Source organism: Agelaius phoeniceus, chromosome 1 (assembly GCF_051311805.1).
Source record: "Agelaius phoeniceus isolate bAgePho1 chromosome 1, bAgePho1.hap1, whole genome shotgun sequence".
NCBI lineage: Eukaryota > Metazoa > Chordata > Aves > Passeriformes > Icteridae > Agelaius > Agelaius phoeniceus.
In genome coordinates this window covers 4,179,690-4,197,062 of record NC_135265.1, presented here as the reverse complement: position 1 = coordinate 4,197,062, position 17,373 = coordinate 4,179,690, and the positions used below count along the sequence as shown (strand labels likewise).

Genomic DNA, 17,373 nt, shown 5'->3' with positions numbered 1-17,373 from the left:
ACAGTGGCTGGTTCAGAGGCAGGCAGGCACCTGGGTGACCTGGCCCTCTCCAGGAGGACAAAATACTGAGGTTGAAGCATGAACAGGCTAGAAACAGACTCTGCATCTTTTTAATCCTTGTTCCCTTGCCTTTGGACATGATGTGTCCTCCTCTCCCAGCTGCAGCAGCACAACCATTCCTCTTTGGCTTTATCACCTGACTCCAGCTGTCCCTCTTGCTACTGAAAAAAGGTTTTTTGAGAAGTTTTCAAGTAATTCTGCCTGCACTTTAACAACCATTCCAGTTCTAAGGAGCCAAAGTCTAAACAGCCCCTTCTTTTACGTTTCTGAACATACATAATCTACACCAAAGTGTGCTGATGACACAAAAAATGCTGTTATTTCAGCATTAAAGTAGATTCCTTCGTTATGAATCACCAAAACTGGTCTTCAGTGGCACACAAATTGTGGAACCAGAAGCCCACAGCAATGGAAAAGAAATGTTCTATGGCAAGCAGCAAGTGATAGGACAAGAGGAAATGGCCTCCAGCTGCACCAGGGGAGGTTTAAATTGGATATTAGGAAAAAAACTTCCTCATCAAAAGGGCTGGAAGCATTGAGCCAGGCTCAGGGAAGGGTGGAGTCACTGTGTACATGTGGCACTTGGGGACATTGTTGAGTGCAGGGCTTGGCAGTGCTGGATTTATGGCCAGACTTGATGATTGTAAAGGTCTTTTCCACACAAATGATTCCAGTAATTCTAGGATCATTCTTCAAAATGAACTTGCTGCTTTCCCTAATTGAACCCCTGTTGTTCAGAACAGCAATTTCCTTGGATATTTACTATTCAGTTTATTGGAGAAACACACAAAAAATGCACGCCAAGGGCTGCAAAACGTTGATGATACCTTAATTGCACTAAAATGAATGAAAGCAGAGAATAGGAGGATAAAAATGAGGGGCAGAATTATTCTCTTCTAATTTTAGGCATCCACAGTGGAGAGTGAGTTTTATCTTCATTATTTTAAAGTGTGGAAATCTCAGCATTTACTCAGACAAGCCTCTAACTTTCTAATAATTTTCTAATCATTTTCCGATTAGACATAATGGGGAGAAATAGATTTTAAGGACTTTTTTTCCTTTATGGATTTAATATGATTTTTTTTAATAAATGGATTTTCCAAGCTTGTAAAATATTTTCCCTTGTTAAAGGAAAATATTTACAGTTACAGAAATCAAGATTTTTTTTTTAATCTCTAGCAGTAATTGTTGAAAATGAAACACATTCCTAAATCTGCATGATTTGGAGTTTCCTAAAGGTAAAATTCAGTTTACTCTCACTTAGGCAATGACTAGCAACCAGAAGTATTAAGCTTTTAAGCAGATGTTTTAAAGTTTGTTTTTACCTATGGGAAATTTTATATTATCATTGCCATCGTGTTGGAAATTCCTAACCAGAAAGGAACAGCAAACACTCTGGCTGTAATTGTATTTCCTCCTTGGGAATCCCTCAGTACATCAGGGGAACTGAAAGAAAATTTTTCTTGGAATATCCCGTGGCAGCTGCTTCTCCATTCAGTCTTAGACCACTGAGCTTGTGCAGAAATGGCAGCAGGAGAAGAAAACCCTAAGAAGTCCCAAATACCCTGATTTTCAGAGCCAAGTCCAGCTCTGGATCCTGCTCCACCTCATCTCCAGGACCCCCATCTTCCCAACAGCCCAGCAGGCTCTGTAAGGTGAATAAGGACTGGTGGGGACACCTAAAAATCTGCACCAAGATGCAGAGCGGGACCTGAGGGTCCAAAGAAGAAGAGTGAGAGTGAGAGATGGATGTCTTACATCTCAGGAATTTGGGAAGGAGCAGGAAGGAAGAGGGAAGAGAGTACAGGAAAAGTGTGGAGAAGAGGGGAGAGACACCCACTCAGCTGTGCCCCAGCTGCTCAGCCCCTCCCCAGCCAGTGAAATTCCCAAATGAGCACTGAATCTTCACTGTCTCAGGAACAGGGTAGAGAAGGTGAAGGCAAACACTGACTCAGACAGCACTGACATGAAGAGAAATTAAAGAAGAGTTTTGGAATGCAGCACTTCTGCTTCTTATTCATGGACAGCCTGAGAGATTCCTGGAGGAGAAGTGCTGGACAGACCAAAGGCTGTCATGGTAACAAGGTTAGCAGCACTTTTGTCACACCTTAAACCCTGTACCTGCGTGTGCTGAGGTGTTTGGGCAAATTCTCTTTGAGGAAAATCCCACAGCTGACCCCTCCTAGGCGCTGTGCCAGAATATTCTGCAATAATCAGTGAGGTCTGCCAGGACCAAAGTGAATCAAGAGCTTGCTTTAACTCACTTGGACTGTGTTTCAATTTCCTTGTCAGGTTTGATCCCGTGTTTGAGACTTTGCAGCTACTGCTCAGATCACACAAAGGCTGGACATGCTCAGATGAGGATTTTGCCTTGCCCACATCCTTATCCTCTCCCATAACATCCTTGCCCACCTTGCCTATTAATTAATTAAGCAAATATATTTATTTACCCCATAAACACACCCACAGCATCCCCCATTAACATTTCCATATCAGTAACCAGCTGTATCCATGGCACAGATAAAGAGGACAGATGTTTTTATAATGCTGATCACCTTCCCCATGCTCCATGAAACCTCTTAAATACCATCTTTTGTGGGACATAAAGGCTTTTCTGCAGCACAAAACACACCAACCACTGTCAGTGTCATAACATTTATATCCTATTTTCTCCACATCAGAACATGTTAAGGGGCACATTTCATACAGGAAGAGAGTGGTGCAGAGAGAGGAATTTCAAACCCAGCTCCAGCTAATGCTGGACAAGTTATCTCCACTGCCCTTACTTGAGCTTTTAGCAGTCACTGCATTATTCACTGTGATCACCTCAGCACTCCCCTCTCCAGAGCAATTGCCTCTGCTCCCTGGAACTTCCCAACAGCCACAAAAATTCAAATGGAATCCATTCTTTTAGCAGGGACTGTAACGATGAGCTTCACCTCTGAGGAAGATCAAATGAAGATATCAACACTTGAGAGACTCAGCTAAAAGCAAGAGCAGTTGCATCAATCAATTAGAAAGCTCTCAGGTTGTGTGTGGGCTTGCCAGGCTACCACAGAATATTTAAAACTTTTGCAATGCAAAAATGTCAGCTGCTTGCTTTTAATTGCTCTGGGTTCAGGCCCAACCAAGTACTGCAGGCAGCCTGCAGAGTGAGAAAGCCTCAAGTTCTGATATTCCTCTGGTGGCTGCCTTTGAATTCTTGGCAAATAATTTCATTTTTCATCTTTCACCGTACATAGAACAGAGGTAAAAATATCCACCCCTCATCTTACCAGGATTCTGCTTTTGCTATAAGTTTTTTATGTTTTAGTCTACACAAAGTTAACCAGAACAAAGTATTTCTGTTTATTGCAACACTGGAAGGAAGAAGTAACTGCAGAATTGTGGACTTCACATAATACACCACAGTCAGGCCTCCTGGAATGAGATAAAAAGTGACAAAGTGCTCTGAAATCTGCAATGCAGATCAAAAATCAAGTATTCTTTGCTTGTTCCATCTGTGGACTATGGGACTGCAGAAAAACAAGGTTACAGATACCATGTAAAGCTGCATAGATTTTTCCTTTACTGTGTGTTTTCCCCAATCAAACAGACACATTTATTTCATTGTCTTGTGGATGTTGATAAAATTCTGATTATTTTAACAGAAAAATAGAAGACATAACAATTTTTACTGTGCATGTTTCAGCTGCTGGCCCTGAGCTCTCTGTCTCCCTGTTGAAAATGGTCATAAAATTTTATCCCCTAGGTAGGGGAAATAACAGCCCAGAATTTAATATTATGGATGGCTACATTAATTTTCACTGTCATCATGTAAAAAATAATTTCTTTTTTAAAAAGTAGATCTAGTGGGTGAATTTCTGTATTACTTACATCAGAGATTTGTAGCACAACAAGCTATTTTACAGCAACCTAAAAAAACCCTGTATTTTTTCTGCTAATAAGATTTTTACATTTGGAACTGAGAAGGTTTCATAAGAAATTAAATAAAAGAAGACCAGTAATCCATCAAAACAATGTGAGAGAACAGCAGCCACATCTGAGTGAACTGGGCACTCACCCAAGAAGAAGTGACAAGCACTTTAGGTGGCAACAGTGGCATTGAAATACCATTTCCTTCCTCTGAAAATAAAGACTTTTAAAACCTCTAGGAGTAACAGGGGGAAAAAAAATTTGGTAAGCATCCTGCATAAATAAATGTGTAAATTGAGTTTATTTATCCATGAATAAAATGGAGATCTGTGCAAAGTTTTAAATTAACTCAAACAAGAGAACAGAAACATTTTTCTGGAGAGAAGACAGCAAAAAATACTGATCATACTCCTAAATCCCAGAACTGAGTTTACCCAGTGGTTACTGGAAGGACAGTTTCAGCATAATGATACTTTTGATTTCTAAAATAATCAGATATTGATACATACTTCTATGTGTATATTTTTATACATATATTAAAATATATATTAGGTATGTTTAACATATAGGTATAATATATATACCTATAATATATATAGGTATAGGTTCTATAGGTATAATATATAGGTATGTTTAACAACCCACAAATTGCTCAGATATGAAGCTTCTCATCTTAGTGAGAAATCTTGTGTTTAGCTGATACAAATTTCAGAGCTCATGCCCACTGAGGTATGGCTCCACACTGAGGATTCATTTAAAGATTTCACACCCACAGGGATGAACTCACCAGCACTCTCCTTGAACAGATTAACAGCAAAATTGCAAATACATCTCACTGCTGATATTAACTCTTTCCCCTTTATTTACACAGGAGGCAGTGAGTAATAGTCTCCCACCTGCTGTGGAATTACCTCAGGGATACTTTCAAAGAAAGAGCAGGTTCTTAGGGGAATGATTAATTTCCTGTAACTCTGGATATTGCAAAGTAGGCATCTATAGCTGAGCAGGCCTTAGGCTGCCTTTAAACTCAATAAATAAAAAAAAACCCAGGCTTGTTCAAAAATACCAGGGCAGCCCTTTTGGTTCTGCCTGAGGGTCTACCTACTGCATCTTCCAGTTTCCAGCAGTGGATATTTAGGGAACAACACAGAGACAGGAGATAAATGAACACTCTCCCAGCTCCCATGTTCATCCCAGAGGATTTCCTGATACAGGACAAGGTTTCTCTGGCATGGTAATAACTCCCTGTGTATTTCACAGTGACAGCAGGCAAGAGATCAGCTTGGCCTGATGTACCAGGGATATCTGCACAAGGTGGAGAGTCCAGAGGGTGAGCAGGGAGCCTTGAAATCAGGCTCCTGTTCTACATCAGTGGAGCTGAGACCACCCAGCATTTTATACCCTTAGCAATCTGTTTCTCATTTGTGTCACCTCTTAGCTACTGGTATGTGCAACTTGAAATATCTGCATCCATAAACAACCCTTTTGTCTGACCATTTATGCACAGCAGTAGCACGACAAAGAGAATGAATCTGCTACAAAAAAAGATGCACAGGGCATGAAGTGTTGAACAGTTCAAGTCCAAGTGGCTTACATAAACCATGTTAACATTTTCCATTATCTCTCTCTTATACAGCCAGTGTCCACCCTCTGACAGTTTAACAAGTAAGATGAATGCCTGGAGGGGAAAAAAATAACCCTTCTGGTTCTTATTTGGTAATGGAATAAGAAAGCTGAGCAATGTAGAGCTGGAGCTCTACAGGTTCCCTTTGCACTTTGACAAGCTTTAGTGCTTAACTATTATTTTTATGTACATGGGACAGTGGGCTGCCCAGGGAAGTGGCTGGGTCACCAGCCTGGAGGTATTTAGAAGGTGTAGATGTGGCACTGGGGGACAGGGTTTAGGTGGACTGGGCAGTGCTGGGTTGAGGGCTGGACTCAGTGATTTTAAAGGTCTCAGACAATTCTGTTGTTCTGTGGTTCTATGACTATACAATAAGATGTTCTTATCTCAAGGCTGGCCAAGGCCAATTAATTCCCTGCATAACAGAGTTTATTCATCAAACTTCAACCAAGTGATGCAACTCAAGAGTTAAACAAGGAGCGGCCAGCTACAGCTTTGCATCAGGTGATTTCTTCAAGCTGAATCTCTGATCCGTTTTCTGTGTTCAAATTCTAGTCCAAGGTAAGGCAGAACAGCACCTCCAAGTATGAAGCATCCTTTCCCTTCCTCTTCCTCAAAGCATCCACTGCTGGATCCTCAAACAGCTTTGGGCACATCTTGAACACACCAAGAACAGAGGGTGGAAGGTCACCCTCTTTTTCTGCTGTCAGTAGTTGGTACTGAAGGAAGGCAGCACCAGCAGACATGATTTTATCCACACAGACTTTACCCTCACAGGGAAATGGATGGAGCTCAGCCTCACCTTGGTCCGGCTTTGTGGTGAATCTGCCTCTGAGTGTGGTCAGAAGACCTCTTCAAAAGAAGCATGGAAACGCTGGCTTTGTCCAAAGCAGGGAGACAAAGGTGAGACCATGACTGTGTGTCAGCAAGAGCACATCTAGAGGTGTCGCAGACATCTTTTGTCCAAAATCTTTTCTTTAAGATTTTCTCTTCTGAGGAGCTGAGGCCTCAGAAAAAGAATGTAAACAATGGTTATCTGCTGCTGTGGAATGCAACAGGTAGATTTTTGATTGGGCCATCTTGAATGTTTATAATTAATGGCCAATCAAGACAGAGCTATCTCAGACAGAGTCCAAGAGAGCTGCTTTTGTTTTCATTCTTCTTATTCTATTCTTATCTTAGCTAGCTTTTGAGGAAACCTGTCCTTCTTTTTCTTTTTAGTATAGTTATAATGTAATACATATATATAATAATAAATCAAGTCTTCTGATCATAGAGTCAACATTCTCGTCTCTTGCCTCATCCCAGAACCCCTGTGACCATGGTCACATAGAGGCTCACTGCTAACCTGGAGAGTCAACTCAGTCATGGGTTCATGGGTGTTGGACTAAGCTCTTTTCTGACCCAGAACACCACAATCACATCAGAAGCCAACTATTTCCTAATTACAATACACTATAAGTGTATTGTATCACTATCACCTATCAGCTTTTGCCACATCATGCTGTAAATGCTTTAAAGCAAATCATCTAAAATTACCCTTCATGGATCCTATAAAAACACATCCTATTAAAACACATCTTTCCTAGTTCTATTTCCCCAAAGTATCCAGTCTTATTTGCAAGGCCACCCTTTGAAACTTGCTTCTAGTTCAATTTCTCTTTCAACAAGGTCTGTCCTATTCCAGGCATTCCTAAGTCAGCATTTCTTATCTCAAGGTTTGCATACAGATGCACACTGTGTGAGCCTTCTGTCAGGCTTGGAGAATTTTCTATAAATCCATTTCCTACATTTGGGCACTAAACTGAAACGAGAAACAACAACAAAAAAATTGCCTGTTCCACCCAATCTCTCCCATTTCCTAATAATAGTGCACCTAATAACATCCTGCAGCTCTGCAGATGTTGGACATCCTCTGACCCACCCATCCTTCAGACCAGTGCCCTCTGTAGTACCACTCTGATGGGTTTACTCTTAGATTGGCCACGGTGTTATTTTAACCCTTGAAGGGCTCATCACCCCCCAAACCCAGAAAGAAATGCTGATTTAAAGGGCAGGGTGTGTTTTCATTTAGGAGCAGACACACTGAGATGATTCTGTGTGAGCAGAAAAGGCACTTGATCTGTTCTGTGGAACTTGACAAAATGAGAATTTCTACAGTGTGTATTATTATCTATCAGGTGTGCAAAAAAAAATGGTATGTAATTTAGAAACCACTTTCAGCAAATGGTGTTTACTGTACCAACTGAATAAATTCAAAGATTTGGTATATTTGATGGAGTGGGGCATTTTAACAGTCACTATTGAGGGTCTGCTGGGAATGCACCAGACAGAGGTGACAGAGCCAGGACTGAGGTGTGCCACACTTCTGAAATATGAAAAAAACCTCAGTGTCTGCTCCCAGGGTCTTTACATTCCTGTGTCATGTAAAATCAGAGGGCAGATTACTTCCTTTGGTGCTTTACTGAGGTTCTGCAAAAGCACTTTTCCATGGGGCCAAGACACTGGGGCAGCTTCTTACTGAAACATGTTTCATGTTGAGATTTTACAGCCTCTTTTGCACAGCTTAGAGATTTGTTGTTGTAGATTTGGAAGAGCTCATCAGCCTCTGGACACCTAGGATAAAAGTGGGAACCTTTGGATGTGTTTACCTATCTCATCCATAAATCATTTACCCAAAAAATAAACCCCCAAACCCCTCATAAATATTTTGTTTCTACAGCAAATTTAGAAATTAGATGTGGTGCTTAGGGACATAGTTTGGAGGTGGATGGGGTAGTGTTGTATTAGTGGTTGGACTGGAATGGTCCTAGGGGCTTTTTCCAACCTGAATTACAGAATAATTTGATTTGGAAGGGACTCACAAGGATTATCAAGCCAACTCTTAAGTGAATGGGTCATACATGGATCAAACCCACAACCTTGGCATTATGAAATTTTTCTATTACTCTAAATAATCCTCTCTAGTGGACCACAAAACTTGTTGGACTGTCTACAGTTTCCTAATACACAAGGGATTTCCATATCCTCAGTTTGGAACTGCACCAGACTCAAAAAAAAATGCAACTTTTTAAAATTATAAGGGCAGTAATACAAATTGTTCAACAACACCCAGCACTGTCAACTTTATTTTGGGAAGCACAAGCAAGCAGAGCTAGACTGCCTGGTATGTCATTTGGGGCAGTGGGAAAGTAAACCAACATCATCACCTCTATTTAAACAGTGCTGTTGCAACATCTGAAAATAGGAAGCGCTGGGAAGGCTGCTGGTGCCCAGCTGGAGTGGTGATGGTGCAAACATTGATGTCTGAGGTTATCTTTCTGCCTGGGAGCAGTGACTGGGTGCTGTGGATGTGACCCTGGCCCCCAGGCAGCTGCAGGAGCAGCGTGGGGAGCTGCAGCCAAGGGAGTGAAAGCATCTGTGAAAATAAATTGCCCATCCAAAGCTCGTTCCAAATGGGGCTGCTCATTGATGTGGCCTGCTGGGAAAATCAGGAGGGAAGCAGAGAGAATTGCTGCCATACCATTACTCTGGAGGGACATTTAGGGATGTAATGATGCCAAATCTTCTGTTTCCAGGAAACAGAATGGTGTGATGTACAGAAATAAATAACCCCTGGAGCAGAGAGGGGCTCACCTTCGCAGTTGGGGATGGAAAGTAAATTATCAAATATGCTTGTGTCATAAAACTTTCATCCACTGAAAGGATCATTGATTCAAGAGTGATTGAAATTGATTATTTAAAACCAACAAGCCAGCCAAGAACAACACTATTCATACATTCCCAGTTCTGAGCAGAGCCTCTAGAATCAAACACTGTCCCAGCAACTGGGAAAATGATGGCAAACTCCAAGTGATGTCAGGTTAGCTGGAGACTTGATGAGCATCTTTGATGAGTTGTGGATCTATCCCTGGATACACTTCTCCCACATCCACCAACACTTTCATTAAACCACAGCTTCCCCAGAGACTTGGAAAACACAGGAAACAACACAGGAGCGGTGTAAGCCTGGATTTGTACGGGTGGAATCCTGCACCACTCAGAATCAGGATGTTTCCACCATTTCTGGGAGACAACAGCCTTTCACTTTTCACTACAAAGTGACCAGAATGAGGGCAAGGAACCAACCCCCAGCTCAAGAGGATCCAGTCACCAGGGGGAACAAATCATTTTTCCTTCCAGTGCATCCCAGGACTTCTTGAAATGAAGTGCACGACATCTGATTTACTGCCTCTCCTTTACTGGGTTGTCTGAATACACTTAAACACCATAAATGCAAACTGCAACCTTCAAACTGACTGAAAGGGAAGAAAGAGAAGAAAAACAGAGAATATGATTTGTATAGTGATAAGGCACAGTAGCATTGGCCATCCACATGCTGGTTTTTGGTTTGTTTTTTTTTTTTTTTTTTTAAATTTGTTTTCAGATGAATTGTCTTTTGACAAGGTCTTAAAGATTGTGTGGTCAAATGTGTCAATGGAACAAACAGGGGGATCAAAAGATTTCCATGCAGATCAAGATTAAGCAGGATCAGATGCAAGCCAAGACTTGCAGTCTCCTGTGGAAACACGTTAGATGGGAAAGGCAAGGGATGTGAAGGGAATAATGCAAAAACATTCCACAATGCATGGAATATCAGTGTGAACTGAGGACCTCTGTTCTCTAAGTTCCCATAAAAATTCAAGCTGTAACTCAGTGCCTGTATCACACACAAATATAGAATTATAGCCACCTGCTCATCCTGGTTTATCACTGTAATTCTAGTCAAACCAGGCCAGGAAATTACAACTTGAGAAACATCCTAAGCTGATTAAATAAATTCTGCCATTTCAACCAATGCCTCTTATATATGAAGGTGAAGTAATAATTAAATACAATTTTTTTTTCAGGAACACAAACACAAAGACACTTCCCATCTGGTGTGGTGCATTTCCCCCATTACTCAGATCTCTTCTGGATTGTTCTGTGATCCCAGGAATTCCTTCTAGGCCATGGTCTTTGTGAAATGAGTTTGGTGAAGTGTCCCTGGCCCCATAGCAAGGACTTCTGTGTGTCCAGGGTGGGAGCAGAGACCATGTTGGGTGGGAGTGACAGTGGGAATATTCAGTCATTCCCCGACAGCCTTGGAACATTTCTTACCTTCCATTGTTACTGGAATTTTAAAGATTCCAGTAATTACCCACCCAGATTGTAGCCAGGATTGTGGCCACATCCAGATTGTGGCCAGGATGGAAATTTAGATACCTGCAGAAAGTGTAGTATGAATGTTGCCATCTTAGCTCTGTGATTGACTGTTGTAGTTGTAATAAATTCTACTGACGGCCTCTGCAAATGCTAAATTAGTCAGTGATTAGGAACTGCTAAAAATCTTGTAATCCACTGTTGGTTTTTGGCTTTTTTCTGCCTCTGTTAAGTTTGGGATTGAAGCTCTTGAGATGATATTTCGTGTTTAGACTTCGATGTTGATTATTTCTTATCTATATTAGTCTTACAAGGCGTGAGTTTTGCAGTATTTCACTAATAAGTCACAAAATGTCTAACTATTTTTCTTTACAAGGTCTTTTAAGGCTAAACTATCTAATTAAGAAATGACACTTAAATTTTTTAACTTCATAACTAATCACTTGTGTCCTGCAATGCAGACTTTTCTGTCTAATTAAAAATACCACACAAATCCATGAAGAAGAAGGTGAAGAAGAACCAGCTACTGCCTTAAAACTTCTGTCTTGCTTCACATATATTACTATATTCTAAACTTTCAACTCTAAGTTTTCCACCATGTGATATTACACACTTTTAATCAAATTACACACTCAATCTTAGTTCTGTCATTCCATTTTGAAAGCCTTCTCCACGGTTTCAAGTCAAATGCAGTGTTCTCTTGGGGGTCAGTGCCTGTCAGCACAGAAAATCTGAAATTCTCAGCATCCACAGTTCCACCTAAAAACTGTGAACAAACCTCAGACTGCTGCTGGTTCAGAAGCCGTGTAAAAATTCCATCTGTGGTGAGTTGGTGTTTTTACAACATCCCATTAAGATCACCTTTTGCTGGGATACATTTGATGGTGGTGCTTTAGGTGATGCTAATTAATTACATCTGTAATCCTTTAGATTAGACAAACCATTCACCAGGTCTGGGACTAAGGCTGAACTGAGCTGCACCTAAGCTCTGTAATGAGTTTAACAAGCAAGGGAGGTCTACTCTGACCCTCATGACTCAACAGAAGGGTCCCTTTTGCCGTTTTGCATTTTTCATCTCTGTGTAAATCATTCTGTCTCAATTCTAACTTGGTTTTCCTCTGTGTGATTCATCCATGTGAAAAGTGACAGAGTGGACCTTGACACTGAACTTTGCTAACTCACACTTTTACAAATTCATGCTAAACATACTTCTGCTAATGGCTTTGATGGTGATTCTGTAATGCCCTAAACCACTCATTGACACCACCATCATGCTCAGGAACTGAATCCAAGCAATCCTGAAGGTGCCATCTAGGGATTTTTCAAGGAAAAAAATGCCCAAAAGAGAAAATGAGTTATGTTGCTTTCCAGCTCTGAAAAAGTATTTCTTGGTTTAAATTGTTTCAGAATGAATTTACAATGTCATTCTCTCAGCCATTCTGTGAAATTACCCATGCATTACATTCTCAAAAGCATTTTATGCCATCTGTTTGGGATACTTAGTGTGAACATATTTGGGGGTGAAATTAGTAATTATAAGAGGAGGAAATTAACATATTGGACTAATTAACAGCATCTTCTGGAAAAGAAACAGGGAAGATAACGAATTACAAAGCTTAATGTTTACTGTTCTCCTAGCTAAATAAAGATTGTTCAATATGGCTCTCCTTGGGTTTCTTTTCTTGATTTTTTTCCCTTCTAGAATATATCTGCACTATGTCAAAGAACAGGAGCCAGAGAAAGACTCAGACACTGCAGGCTCTGTGGTCTGGCTCTCTCCATCCACACCAATGTTCATGGGGGACACATCCTTGTCATGATCAGGTTCAAAATGAGGGCTGCAACACAGCTCACCTCATTTTGGACACTGAAATATTACAGCAGACCTAGTTCCAGAAGCTCATTATGCTTGGACCCCAATAAAGGAAAAGCATTTCATTTCTGCTCCATTTTGGGTTTTAATTTAGGATTAAATGGTGCTTTGGTCTTTAACTGTACCAACAGAGCTCTACTGACCATGAAGAGGTGGTGATTGTATTTCAGACCTCCATTTTTAATGAGAAGGCTCACAGCTGAATAGCCCAGAGTGTTTGGAAGATCCAGTTTTCATGGAGCACAAAACCAACAGGTCATGGCAACCACCATGTTCTTGTTGATGACCCTCCACACTGAGAGAAGATCACTGGTCTGTGCTAAGCAAGAAAGTGAATTTTTGTCCCTAGAGTGTCCCAAAGTTCACCTCATGCTTGTACCTGAGTGACCATGTAGCAGATTTGGGGTTTACTATATTTTACTATATTTGGGGTTTATCACCTGTATAAAACCAGTTTCAACGTTCTCAGGATTTTAATGTATCATAGAGAAGTTTGTTCTAAAAAAAGCTGCAGGTTGCACTGACTAAATAAAAATCAACTTCCATTGCTTTACCTCTGATCAGTGATACCTCACAAAGATAGTGGAATGGAAGAGAGGCTTCTGTAGCTTCTCCCTTCCCTTTTGCCATTAAAATTCTGTTCCAGTAGCCACACTCCACTGGAGAATATGCTGTGTGTTCATGCATCACATAAACAGCCCAGAAAATTATATTTTGTCAACAACTGAAAAATAAATTGTTTGCTCACTTCTAAGACAGCCTGGCGTGAAAATTTGGGGTTTTTTTCTAAAATAGAAGCTCTGCACAAGGAAAAACACTTCATGAATAAATGGCAACTTTTACGATAATATTTACAAACACATTCAAGAGGCAAAGAACACCTAAAAGAAAGGTCCAAATATAGAACCTCATTTATCTTCCCTTTGTTTCCAGCTAAGGAATGGAAGAGATGGTCATTAAACTGATATAAACAAACCTGCTACATGAGGCAGAGCTGCTTCCTGGAACACAATGGCACCAAGGGGCAGAGCTTGGGGCAGGTTCATAATACAGATCAACACACCCATTTATATGCAAATTGAGAGGCAGTTCAGGCACCACAACTTTCACACTTCAGTCTGATATCTAGATCAGCTTATTGTCCTTAAGGAATAGATTAAGTCAGAATAAAACACCACTGATCCAACATAATTTTCAGAAAGGTTTTTAATTCCCTGAGCCTCGTTTCCTTTGCCATTTCTCCAGGGATGGAGAACTGGCTGAATGATAATACCTACATTATATTTTAAGCTCCTCCCTCCACAAATATTCACCAAGGGGAGAAGGAAAGTGAAGAGGAAGAGAAGAAATGTAGTTTTTCCCCCAGAAGCACCATTCCTTGCAGCACACAAGTCATGCTGCAGAGGAGTGGCTCTGAGCATGCTTCTCCCACTTCTGAAACAAAGTTGGATCCAGTTTCACATTTCTTACAGCATCATTTCTGTGCTGGTGTATTTTAGCCAAGAGACAAATGCTTTGCCCTGCTTCTAAAATCTGGTCTGGATAAATGGAGAAGACATTTCAAATATACTAATTTTCAACTATCACATCAGTCAGTAAGTACAGTTAATTCAATAGATTAAGCTATGAGAAAGAGCTGTCAGTAGTTCCCCTGAAGGGAACTACTCCAGGTGTGTAAAATTCCAAGTTCTCCTTCCTTGTCCCACCACTGGACATTGTCACCAAGGGAAAGCCAAGGCTGGAGACAGTATGTTTATCTCAGCAGGAAAAGATGTGCCTGGAGCAAGGACACTTTGAAAATGGATCCTCCAGTAACAAGAAGCCACCAAGAAATGGAGGAATAAATACCTGTGACGTTGGCGCGGGCTGACAAAGCTTCGCAGTACTTTTCCAGCAGCACAGACAAGGGCAGGTTCACAGAGGATTCACAGTGGAGAACTATCTGGAGGAGCAGAAAGAAACCAAGCAGGTAAAGCAGCAGCCTGGAACAGATTTTCTCATTCATGAGTACAACAAGCCCCCAGCAGTCTCAGAGCAGCTCCCATTCATGATTTACTCAGGTGCAGACACCCCCTGACACAGAAGGTTTGTGGTTGTACTTGCTCAGCTCCAGGGCATCACATGGAGTTCACCTGATTAATGCAGGAAACTGCAAATTAACCACCTAATCTGGATCTCTCCTTGTGGGAGCTGCTCAATGCCTTTAACAAAGCTCAGGATCCACTGTGTCTCACCTAAAAGGAGACACCTGAAATAGCAAAGCTGAATCACATCCCATTAAAGATCATGTGTTGAGTTTCTTCAGTGAACTTTTAATTGGTATATGGGTGCCAAAGATCCTTGCACATTCAAGAGATACAGCAATTGGCAAAGAGCAGTTCAGAGGGCTTGAAGAAGGTGTTCCCATGGAATATTTGGGATAACTGGGCATCCCTGTAATGTGTCCTGTGGCTCTTTTTAGTCAATGGAAGACACACAAGTTTCTGACCCTCAGCATTCAGGGCTGAGCCTTCTACTGGGGCAAATTACAGTGAGAAACAGCAGTAATGCCAATGTGGGCACTTTGAGAAAGCTGCAGGTTCAGTACAAGGTAACAGTACAACCCCAAGTAAATTTTAGGACATAGAGTTGAAAATCAATGGGGATATCTTAATTTTCACACTCAAAATGAAGCACCCAGTGCAGACAGAGGAGAGAAGCCCACACCAAAATACAGAGCCAAGCTGGGATCCTGCTTGAAGCAAGAGAAGCTCTTGGAAATTCCTTTAAGAAAGGCAGAACAAAACGCCGCAGGAAAATTCAGGAGTGACAAATCAATGACAGAAAATTCCATTTTCCATCTATGAAACTGGCTGAAAATCTTTCTGAGGGGGGATATAAAGCCATGGTAACACACAAAATGCCTTTGCTTTTCTGTTTACACAGAATGACTCCAACACAATTCAGCAGCTTTTACTCAGGGAAACAACCCTATCCCTTGAAGGTTGGTATTATATTTCAGTGCTCTAAAGTGTGTGAAGTGATTGAGGAACCCATTTTATGTCACTGAATTCTCTGTTGCTTAATAAAAAGGAGAGTAAATGCTCATGACAATAGAATCCATCAGCAATGCTGGTGTCTAAAGAACAACTGTTCTTTGTACAGCATCTTCTTCTACCTATTTCTCACTTTGCTGTTATTTTATAAAATAGGAAGTGTTGACGTACAAACAGAAAGTCTTTCCCAGACTTCATTCTTTTCATACAGAAAACTCCATGAAGGGGCTGTTTTCTCCTCCAGGTGTGAGGATTTGTGAAGAATTTTGAATGAGTTAGAGAGGGGACTTCTAAGTTGCTTTAGATAATGTGATTTATTTTTCTTATCTTTTACATAGGTAGGAAAGGTGAGTTCAGATCACATCTTCACCACATAACTCAAAAACTCCCCAGACTTCTAGTTACAAGACCTTTTAAAGATTTATTAACTAATAAAACACTACTAACAAAGATATTTATTTTTTGACCTAATTCTTAAATATTTTGTTTTATAGAATCACAGCACAGTGTAAGCTTTTTTTAATTAATCATGTTATAACACACAAACTTACAGTACTGTACTCTAAAACCTTAAACTTTCTTCTACTTGAGAAAAACGCCGATCACTTGTTTTTAAAATTTTATAAGTTTAATAGTAGTAAAATGGTTTTAAAAATAGTAATACAATTAGAGTAATAATAATTGGACAATTTGAATTAGTACAATATGAAGCAACAGAAACAAAGAGTTGCTGACATCCAGGTACCTTTTTATGGGCAGCACAAGCTTGAAAAGGGACCCACATTAGCAAAGGATTAACCCTTAAAACAACAGCCTGTGGTATATTCATACATCTCATAAATGATGCATAAATTTCATTCAAACACAGGATTCTGTCTGGTCATTGTTGACTTCTTCCTCATAATCCTGACACCATCATCCTGCCTGAGCGAGGCAGGAAGAAATTGGTTTCTTCTGATAATGGAGCAATAAATTCTCTTTCTCTGAAAGATTCAGGTGTCCCGTGGCTGCTATCTCAGTGCAAGTCCTTTCCTTAAAAAGTCTCTTACATAGCATAGTTTCTATTTTAACATTTTGTTATAACCTAAAACTACATTTAACACACTACTTAAGAGAATTAATACAGCATTACTTTCTAACACAACACATACAATATTCATTTGAATATTTGCGAAAAGCCAATCATAAAATACACATTTTTCGCATACTTAACAGCTCTCTGCTTTAAACTACAAATCTACATTCTCACTTCTAGCACCTAAGTTTGGAAGCCTTTTCTAAACTCTCGGATCAAACCTTGTGTTAAATTCTAAACTTTGCCTTACAGGCCCAAAGTTCTGAGTGTTCCCGGCATTTCAAATTCCAACATCCAGGGAGGCCCTGAACTCCTGCCCCCAGCAGCAAACCCTCCCCACATGGTCAGGTCAGGGAGATAAAGCCAGGTACAGATTCCGCCTCCCGAGGCACAGAGCTCCCGAAACGCAGGCTCCGCACTGGCCACGTCTCATGACAGACCCAGGCACGGGAGCTGACACAGCAGAGGCATTTCTCCCCCTCCATCCCTCACCCCTCCACCCCTCTGCCACCTCCCAGGCCAAAAGCGCTGCCTCACTTCAAAGAAGAAACTCAAGCCATCCCTGTGTACTGTAAATACGCCGCGTGTTCAGCCGAGCCCTCCCCAGGAC

At 40.8% G+C, this 17,373-nt stretch overlaps 1 protein-coding gene across 1 annotated transcript in view; it reads right to left on the bottom strand.

The window, feature by feature from the left end:
* CRHR2 (corticotropin releasing hormone receptor 2) overlaps positions 1–17,373 on the bottom strand; it is a 155,281-nt gene that overhangs the window by 125,406 nt on the left and 12,502 nt on the right. The window contains exon 2 of the mRNA XM_077186810.1: positions 14,502–14,595. Within this exon, the coding sequence (XP_077042925.1) occupies positions 14,502–14,595 (94 nt within the window). The remainder of the gene's footprint in view (positions 1–14,501; positions 14,596–17,373) is intronic.